This window comes from Tupaia chinensis, unplaced genomic scaffold (genome assembly GCF_000334495.1).
Source record: "Tupaia chinensis unplaced genomic scaffold, TupChi_1.0 Scaffold143861_1, whole genome shotgun sequence".
In the NCBI taxonomy this organism is placed as follows: domain Eukaryota; kingdom Metazoa; phylum Chordata; class Mammalia; order Scandentia; family Tupaiidae; genus Tupaia; species Tupaia belangeri.
In genome coordinates this window covers 208,697-217,859 of record NW_006203712.1, presented here as the reverse complement: position 1 = coordinate 217,859, position 9,163 = coordinate 208,697, and the positions used below count along the sequence as shown (strand labels likewise).

The window sequence follows — 9,163 nt, the reverse complement described above, 5'->3', positions numbered from 1 at the left end:
TGTCCTCCGGGCTCCCTCTGCGTCTGGTAAACATTCCTGGAGAACTCCACTCCCCTCCCAGCCCGCGACGCCCCCTCGCCTCCCTCTCCGCCGGCCCCAGCCAGGCCTCCTTGGCCCTCCACTCCCCCACACGCTCCCAGCTCCTCTGCAAGGACACACTCACACGCACACACACAGACACACACACACACTCAGAACGTCGTCGACACACAGGCTGGGACAGGCAGAGACTCGCAGCGGGATGGAGACACGCCGAGGCCGGCCCCTGTCCATAGGCACACTCAGAGAAGCCGGTCTGAGCTGAGTCCGCGAGAAACCTCAGAGGTGGAGGACACTGCTGGCTGCGCATTCACGGGAGACACTCGCTTGGGGGACACGCCATGCCCACTCGGGCTCAGAAAGGGACACCAGTGCGTGGGCACACTCAGAGAGGTGGACAGCTCTAGTGCCCCAATACTGAGGACCCTGGGGGCAAGGGACTGGCCCCTGAGCCTCAACTTGTCCATCTGGAATGCAGGTGGGAGACTCAGCCTGCTGGCCGGCTGGCGGGGGTGGAGGGGGGGACCAGCTTGGCTAAGCGCGGATCCCTGTACATGTACATGGCAGCGGTGAGGTGCCCCGCGGCCCCCTGCACTTGCCCTGCTCTCTGCTCTGGTGAGAGCATCCTGGTCCTTGAGGGTCTAGTGCCCCCGTGCAGTCTTGCAGCAGGTCTACTTCCGTGCTCCTGCATGTTTTGCACACGGGGGGTTTCTGCATGCCTGAGTGTTAGTGCATATGGGGGCTGAGTGTCCCTCTCTGCATGGCCACTTCCCTTTGGGCATCGGTGTCCCTCCAGCTCACCACAGAGTCTACTGGCCGCCTGATGTCTCCCCCACCTGCCGCCTTCTCCCTGCCCCCTCCACTCTTCCTCACCCTCTCCAGCCCATCTCCCAGTTAGCAACCAGAGGGAAAGTTCCAGGCTGGGGCTAGCAGGTGACATGGATGTTAAGGGGGTTGGATCCCACATGTCCGGCTATGCAGTCCTGAACTCAGAGGCTTGGAAAACACGTTGGGCACATGTGCATGGGTGCTCATAAATCCTGAGAGGAGAGTGGAGAAGGGATTGCAGTGTGGCCATCCCCCCTGGGGCGCTTTCCCAGTTTCTCTCTCTTTCTCTCTGCCTCTGGCGAGTGTGAGTGCACACACCCTATAGCAATAAATAAATAGATAAAACCCCTCAAACCTGTCCCTTCCCTGCTTAACCCTGGGGTGGTCTCCCATCTCCCTGGCCACTCAGGGTCCCCCACCATTAGCCTCACTAGCCTCTCATTTATGCCCTGGTCATGGCCCCATCATCCCTCCTGCCACCCAAGCTTGAGCCTCGGGGTCCTCCTGGATATCCCCACTCTTCAGTTCATTACCAAGTTCCACAGAGGATTGAGTTGCACGAACTTCTCTCCCACCTGCCCTCGTCTCTCTGCAGCACCTTGCCCTGGTCTAGCCTTGCCTTCTCCTGCTTGGACCCCAGCTCTGGTCCCCTCCCTGGCTGCCAGGCTCCACTTGGCTCCTTCATCCCTTCTCCTATTCAGCAGTCAGAGGGATGTTCCCAAGCCCTGTCCCTCCCTGGACCCAAATCTTTCAGACAAACCCCAAACTCCTTACGAGTAGGCCTGCAAGGACCCCCTCATGTCCACTTGACCTTCCCTCCCTCTCCTCAGGACTCTCCTTTTCTCACCTAGAGAAGCTACTCCCAGGCTTTGGTGCATCCTCCTGCAGCCCTATGTCCTCAGCTCCTATCCCTCAGCCCCATCTCTAGGGTCCCCTCTCTATTGCCTCACTGTCTGGCCCCGCCCAGCCAAATCTAGGTCCCATGTTGTGTGTTGTTCACTCCCAACATCTTGTCCTTTCCATTGCAACATTTTGCAAGAGTTGTCATTATGTATTTATTGGCGTGATTATGTGCCTCATGTCTGACTCTCCCATTGGTCCATGGGTTCTGGGAGGACAGAGGCTGAGTGTACCCTGGTCACTACTGCATCCCTGCCACCCTGTGAAAGGACTGCCATGGAGGAGACAACCAATTGTGTTTATGGAGGTGGTACAAATATGTGCAAAGGTCTACCCACTTGTTTAGTATGTGGGGGCCCTACCCACCCAGGGCTCGGTGGGGCCCAGCTGGATGCAGAGCTAACTGGAATCTGAATTCATTCACTCAAGAACTGCTTGTTAGAGTCAGCAGGTGGTGTAATGGAGGGGGTACTTTCTCACTTTCCCTCTCTGAATCTCTGTGTCTCAAGAGACACAGAGAGGACCCCGAGGCTCAAGCTTGGGTGGCAGGAGGGATGATGGGGCCATGACCAGGGCATAAATGAGAGGCTAGTGAGGCTAATGGTGGGGGACCCTGAGTGGCCAGGGAGATGGGAGACCACCCCAGGGTTAAGCAGGGAAGGGACAGGTTTGAGGGGTTTTATCTATTTATTTATTGCTATAGGGTGTGTACACTCACACTTTGTAGCAACCTCACATACCCTATGACAAAAACCATGAAAAAGAACTTATTTATTGAGCACCTATTATGTACCCACGATTTACTTTGTGTGTGTGTGTGTGTGTGTGTGTGTGCGCGCGCGCGTGTGACTTAAAAAGCAAGAATTTATTTTCTTACCAAGACACCTGCAATTAACTTTGAGATGCACTTTTTTAAATGAGCCAAACAGGTGGATAAAAATATTCCTTGTATTGGGACCAGCAGATGGCGTAATGGCTATGTTGCTGGACTCCCATGTAGTCAACTATTGTTCGAGTCCTGGATCCAGTGACTCATACTCACATTGGGCGCATGTGTGTGCATGGCCGAGATCCCTAGAGGAGAACAGAGAAGGGATTGCGGCGTGGTCATCCCACTGGGGGGGTGATTTCTCGCTTTCTGTCTCTCTTTCTCTCTCTATCTTTCTAGTAAGCGCACGCACCCTATAGCAAAAGGAAAAAAAAAAAAAAAGAAAAAAAATTCCTGTGTGGGTCAGTGGTTGGCATGATGGTTAAGGCACTAGACTCCCCCATGACCGACTACGGTTCAAGTCCCGGACCTGGTGGCTTGCTTTCTCACTTTCCTTTTCTCTCTCTTCCTCTTTCTCTCTCTCTGTGTCTCTCTCTGCTGAGTGCACATGACCTGTAGCAAATTTTAAAATAATAATAAATAAAATTAAATAAATAATTATTTTTCAAAAGTTCCTGTAATACTAGGTGTCTGTAGTAAGCAAGATAAGTCCAAGTCCTAGAGAAGCTCCACTCTAAGGGGAAGAGAGACAATAACCACATAAATATTTATCAGGATGCAATGAAAGACAAAGCAGAGGAAGGGATAGCAGGGTTGGGGGTGCTCTTTTACAAAGGATGGTTAGGGAAGGCCTCTCTGAGGTGGTAATGGGGAGCTGAAGTAAATTAGCAAGTGAGCCACATGGGGCAGAGTGTTACAGGCAGAGGGCTGGAGGCAAGCATGCACCAGAAGTGGTGAAGACTAGGAGCAGGCCCATTGGGGTGCAGTGGGTAAGGACAGGGACTAGGAAGGCAGGGTCAGGAAAGATTTTGGCTTTGCTTTTTATTTTTTTTTTTAAATAATTATTTTATTTAACCTTATTTATTTATTTTTAATTTTACCAGAGAGGGACAGAGTGAGTGAGACAGAGAGAGAAAGTGAGAAATCAAACCACCAGGTCTGGGACTTGAACCTTGGTCGATCATGTGGGAGTCTAGCCCCCTTAACCACCATGTCACCTGCTGACCCTGAACTTTTTTTTTTTTTTTTACAGTGGAAGCCAGTAGTGAGTTTGGGGCAGGAGAGATATAGTTTAATCTGGTTTTAAAGAATCCTTCTGCTAAGGCCAGTAAGTGAAAAATTGGTGGGAGACTGTCTAGCAGGGCTCAGGACCTGGACACACCAGTCTTCAGTGCCATTAAACATAGGACCATCAATTATCTCAGTGTGATGCAACGAGAAGGGGCCCAGCACCTCCAGTGAGGAGCTCTTGTAGAATGAGCCTGAATCTGATCTCATTCCCAGTCTACCCTGGGAAGGGAAGGGCTTTTAAAAAAAATTTGTTTATTTTCTAATTTGCTATAGAGCACATGTGCACACCAGAGAGAGACGAGGGAGAGAGGGAAAGTGAAAAAGCAGGCCACCAGGTTCTGGACTCAAAACATGATTGGCCATGTGGGGAGTCCAGTGCCTTGACCACCACAGCTGGCCTCGGGAAGGAAGTTTTTAAGTTGCCAAAGGACACTTGTATTGACTGGAAAGAGGCAGAGAGAGAGAAAGAAAGTGAGAAAGCATCCCCCCATGGGGCAGGGTTACACCGCATCCTTTCTCCTCCATCTCTCCCTCCTTTCAGGGTTCTGGGCTCTCCCTAATCCAGTGTGTTTCTCAAGCTTCTGGATCTAGAACTCGAACCACATGATTGGCCATGTGGGATCCAGCTCACTTAACCACCGGCCATGGGCTGGCCCCTGAAAAGACATCTCAAAAAAAACCTTGTGAGTCAGCCTGTGACCTAGTGGTAAGGCATGTGTGTGTGTGTGTGTGTGTGTGTGTTTGGGTGTGTGTGTGTGTGTGTGCACATGCCCAAAATCCTGAAAGGAGGGTGAGATGGAGAAGGGATTCCAGCATGACCATGGCAGTTTTGGGGGTGGGGGTGGGGTGGTGCTTTCTTGCTTCCTCCCACGCTCTCTCTCTTTCTCTCTCTGAAAGCACATGTGCTTTCTGGCAAAAAAAAAAAAAGAAAAAAAAGAAGAAAAAATGGGGCCAGAAGGTGGCATAATGGCTATGTCACTGGACTCCCATATAGTCAACTGTTGTTTGAGTTCTGGATCCAGTAGCTTAAATCACGTTGGGCACATGCGTGTGTATGCCCAAGATCCCGAGAGAAGAATGGAGAAGGGATTGCAGCACATAGCTGACTGCACAGTTTGAGTCCCAGACGCAGCATCTTGAAAATCATGCCCAGGGGGCCAGCAGGTGGCATAGTGGTTAAGGTACTGGACTCCCATATGGCCGACTATAGTTCAAGTCCCAGACCTGGCAGCTTGAAAATCATGCTGGACACATATGTACGTATGCCCAAAATCACAGAAGGAGAATGGAGGAGAAAGGACTGTGGCATGGCCATCCTCTGGGGGTGCTTTCTCACTTTCCCTCTCTCAGTCTCTGTCTCTCTCTTTCTGGTGAGCACACATGCCCTATGGCAAAAAAAAAAAAAAAAAAACCCTTAAAAGAAAAAGAAAGGGAAATCAGGGCCAGCAGGTGGTGTGTTGGTTGAGGGCACTGGACTCCCACATGGCCAACTGTGGTTCAGGTCCCAGACCTGGCGGCTTTCTTTCTTTCTCACTTTCTCTCTGGTGCTCATTCCTTCTCTGGTCAAATTAAAATAAATAATAATAATAAAAAAACATAAATAAATAAATAAATAACAAAGTTAAAATAAAATAGTTCTTAAAAATTAAAAAATGAAAGAAAGAAAAGAAAATCACACCAGGCACATGTGCATGCATGCTCAAAATCCTGAGAGTAGCATGGAGAAGGGATTATGGTGTGGTCATCCATACCAGGTAGGATGATATCTCACTTTCTCTCTCTCTTTCTTGCATGTGCACATACTTTATATCAACAACTAAAATAAAAAGAAAAAGGAAGGAAAGAGAAAGGAAGAAAAGAAAGAAGAAAGGAAAGAAAGAGACCACAAAGTTGCTCTTCAGTCAAGTATAAAAAACTGTTCAGGGTAAATGACTCGGTTTATTTAAGAAATAAATAGCATACAAAAAGATAGGGAATGGAGGCCAGCAGGCAGCATGGAGGTTAAGGAGGCTGGATCCCATATAGCTGACTTCACGAATGGAGTCCTAGACCCAGTGGCTTGAAGAGCAGGCCTATGTGCATGTGTGCCCCAAATCCTGGGAAGAATGGAGAAGGGATTGTGGTGTGGTCATTCCCTCCACCCCAGGGGTGATTTTTTAAAGAATTATTTAATTTTATTTATTCATTCATTTATTTTAATTTGACCTGAGAGAGGGAGAGAGGGAAAGTGAGAAAGCTAGTCACCAGGTTCTGGACTTGAACCATGAGTCCTGTGAGTCCCTGGTGGTCCTGTGATTTCTCACTTTACTTCTTTCTGTCTCTCTGTCCCTGCCTGTCTGTCTCCAGTGAGTGCACCTGCACTATAGCAAAAATTAAAAGTAAATAAATAGAAATAAATAAAATACAGGGAATGAGGGGCCAGCAGGTGGCATGGTAGTTAAGGTGCTGGACTCCCACATGGTCAACCATGGTTTGAGTCCTGGACTTGGTAGCTTGTTTTCTCACTTTCCCTTTCTCTCTCTGTCTCTTTTTGGTGAATTAAAATAATGTTGATAATAATAATAAATAAAATAAAATAAATAATTATTTTTAAAAAGATAGGAAATGGTTAGATTTTTAAAACCTAAAAGACATTAATATTTTTAAATTCTGATTTAAACAAACCAAATATAGGATACACTTATGAGGCCATCAGGGAAACATGGACACTGCTATAACAAATGTTCATTATGATAGGTATAAAAATGGGTATTACAGACTTTTTAATTTTAAAATTTTGTTTTATTTTAGTTTAGTTTTTCTGTAGGGTGTGTGCATTAGCCAGGGAGAGAGACAGAGAGAGAGAGGAAACGTGAGAAATCACTCCCAGGGGCCATGGCCACACCACAGTCCCTTTTCCTCCATTCCCCTCTAGGGATTTTGGGCACATGTACACAAATGCCTGGCATGATTTTCAAGCCATGAGTCTGGGGCTCAAATTACAGTTGGCCATGTGAGAGTTTAGGACCTTACCACCACCTGTTGGCCCAGGGCATTACAATTTTTTACCATTTTTTTTAAAAAAAAGGATTATTTTATTTAACTTTACTTATTTCTTTATTTTAATTTGATCAGAGAAAGAGAGAGAGAGGAGAGAGAGAGAGAGAGAGAGAAAGCAAGCCACCAGGTCCAGGATTCAAACTACAGTTGCCCATGTGGGAGTCCAGCTCCTTAACCGTCATGCTGGTCCCTGTATGAACAGGTTTTAAGTCTTATTGAAAGGCATGGTTCATATTAACAGACAGAGTGGGCAGTGTTTTGCTATAAGGGCGCGTGCGCTCGCCAGACAGATAGAGACAGACAGAGAGACAGAAAGCGAGAAATCACCCCCCGGGGGGATGGCCACGCCGTAATCCCTTCTTCTCAGTTCTCCTCTCAGGATCTTGGGCATGCATGCACACGCGCCCAGCGTAACCGGGTCCGGGATGCAAACCGCGGTCGACTACATGGGAGTCCAGTGACATAGCCATTACGCTAACTGCTGGTCACTGGCCCCAACAGTTTCCACCTTTTTTAAAAAAATTATTATTTAACTTTATTTATCCATTTATTCATTTATTTTTTAATTTGACAAGAGAAGGACAGAGTGGGAGTCCAGTGTTCTTAACCACCATGCCACTGCCAGCCCCAACAGTTTTTACCTTTAAAAAGTAAACTTGGGACCAGCAGATGGCATAATGGTTACTTCGTGGGACTTTCATATGGACAACCAAGGTTCAAGTCCCAGACCTGGTGGTCTGAAACTCACACTAAATGTGAGTGCACGCATGCCCAAAATCCCAAGAGGAAAATGAAAGAGAATAGTTTGTGGTGTGGCCATCTCCTCTGGGTGGTGATTTCTCACTTTCCCTTTCTTTCTCTCTGTCTCTGTCTGGTCAAGTTTAAATACTTATTATTTTCTTTTTTTTTTTTTAAAGTAAACTTTACTAAGGGAGTGGTTGCTCAATGGATATTTTTGCTGGGGACAAAGAAAAAGTTTTTGGGGAAAGATGTGCTAATGGTTACCCAATATTGTGAATGAATTTAATGCACTGGGTTGTATGCTTATGGTTTCAATGATAAATATTATATATTTAGCTAGACTCCTGAAATATTCAGACAAAAAGCCATTTTTAAGTTGAGGTGTGTCCTGGTGTGTTCAGGGAAGCTATGTTCTAAACTCCATCTCCTAGACACCCAAAATACTCAGACAAATTAGGGTGACTTCCATCTTTTCTCTGTCTCTGGCTGTCCGTCTCTCTGTCTGTCTCGCACTCTCTCTCTCTTTAAAGTTTTGTAAAAAAATTTTCAATCACTTTGTAAAAAAATTTTCAATCACTTCTTTCCACCTTGGGCTTTTTCTTTCATTTGCTAATTTCAAAAGCCGTTTTAAAGCTGAGGTGTGTCCTGGTGAGTTTGTGTGGTGCCCTAGTGCTCTGAGTGGTTTTTGTTTTTCACATGTAAGAAAAAAAATGATTTTTCCTTCATTTTTGGTAGTATTTTTCTAGATTTTTTTCTTTTCTTCTTTTTTTTAAACCTTACTTTTCCACTCTAAGCTTCACTCTCCACACACTGAATGTCTAGATAGGCCTAGGTGAACAGTAGCCAAGCATCTCAATATTTTTGGAGTCATTGAAATCCTCATTACTTATTGAACCTCCTGCGTTAATGAAGAAATCTCTTTTTATAAATCTGAACTTCTAATCCTTCTGTGGATACCACATTATGAAGCACAGAGAAGGATAGATTTTGTCACAGAATGACCAGAAACAACCTCAGAGGTACAAGAGACATGAGAAATCAAGAAAATATCTCTCCCCTAAGGGAAAAGAAGAATCTTTCATCATTCACATACAGTACAGTAGAACTCATGGAAATGTCTGATAGAGAATTCAGAATATTTGTAGTGACAAAACTAAACAAGATGCAAGAGCTGAGAGATAATGAATTCCAGAAAATGCAGGAGAAGAGAGATAACGATTTCCAGGAGGTGTTAAAGTGTTCTTCCTTGATCTGAAAGAGGAAATATAAACCATAAAAAAGAATCAAATGGGGACCAGCAGATGGCTTAATGGCTACATCGCTGGACTCACATGTAGCCGACCACGGTTCGAATCCTGGACCAGTGGCTTAAACTCACGCCAGGTGTGTGAGCATGCGTGTCCAAGATCCCAAGAGGAGAATGGAGAAAGGATTGTGGCGTGGCCATCCCCTCTGTGGGGTGATTTCTCCCTTTTTGTCTCTCTATCTCTCTCTGTCCTTCTGGCGAGTGCAGGCACCCTATAGCAAAAACCTCTCCCCCCCCCAAAAAAAAAAGAA

General features: G+C 46.4%; 1 protein-coding gene across 1 annotated transcript in view; it reads left to right on the top strand.

Annotated features, from left to right (window-relative positions):
• The first annotated feature begins 6,089 nt into the window (after positions 1 to 6,089).
• LOC102487674 (dynein light chain 1, cytoplasmic) overlaps positions 6,090 to 9,163 on the top strand; it is an 8,693-nt gene continuing 5,619 nt past the window's right edge. The window contains exon 1 of the mRNA XM_006165283.1: positions 6,090 to 6,098. Coding sequence (XP_006165345.1) covers positions 6,090 to 6,098 — 9 coding nt within the window. The remainder of the gene's footprint in view (positions 6,099 to 9,163) is intronic.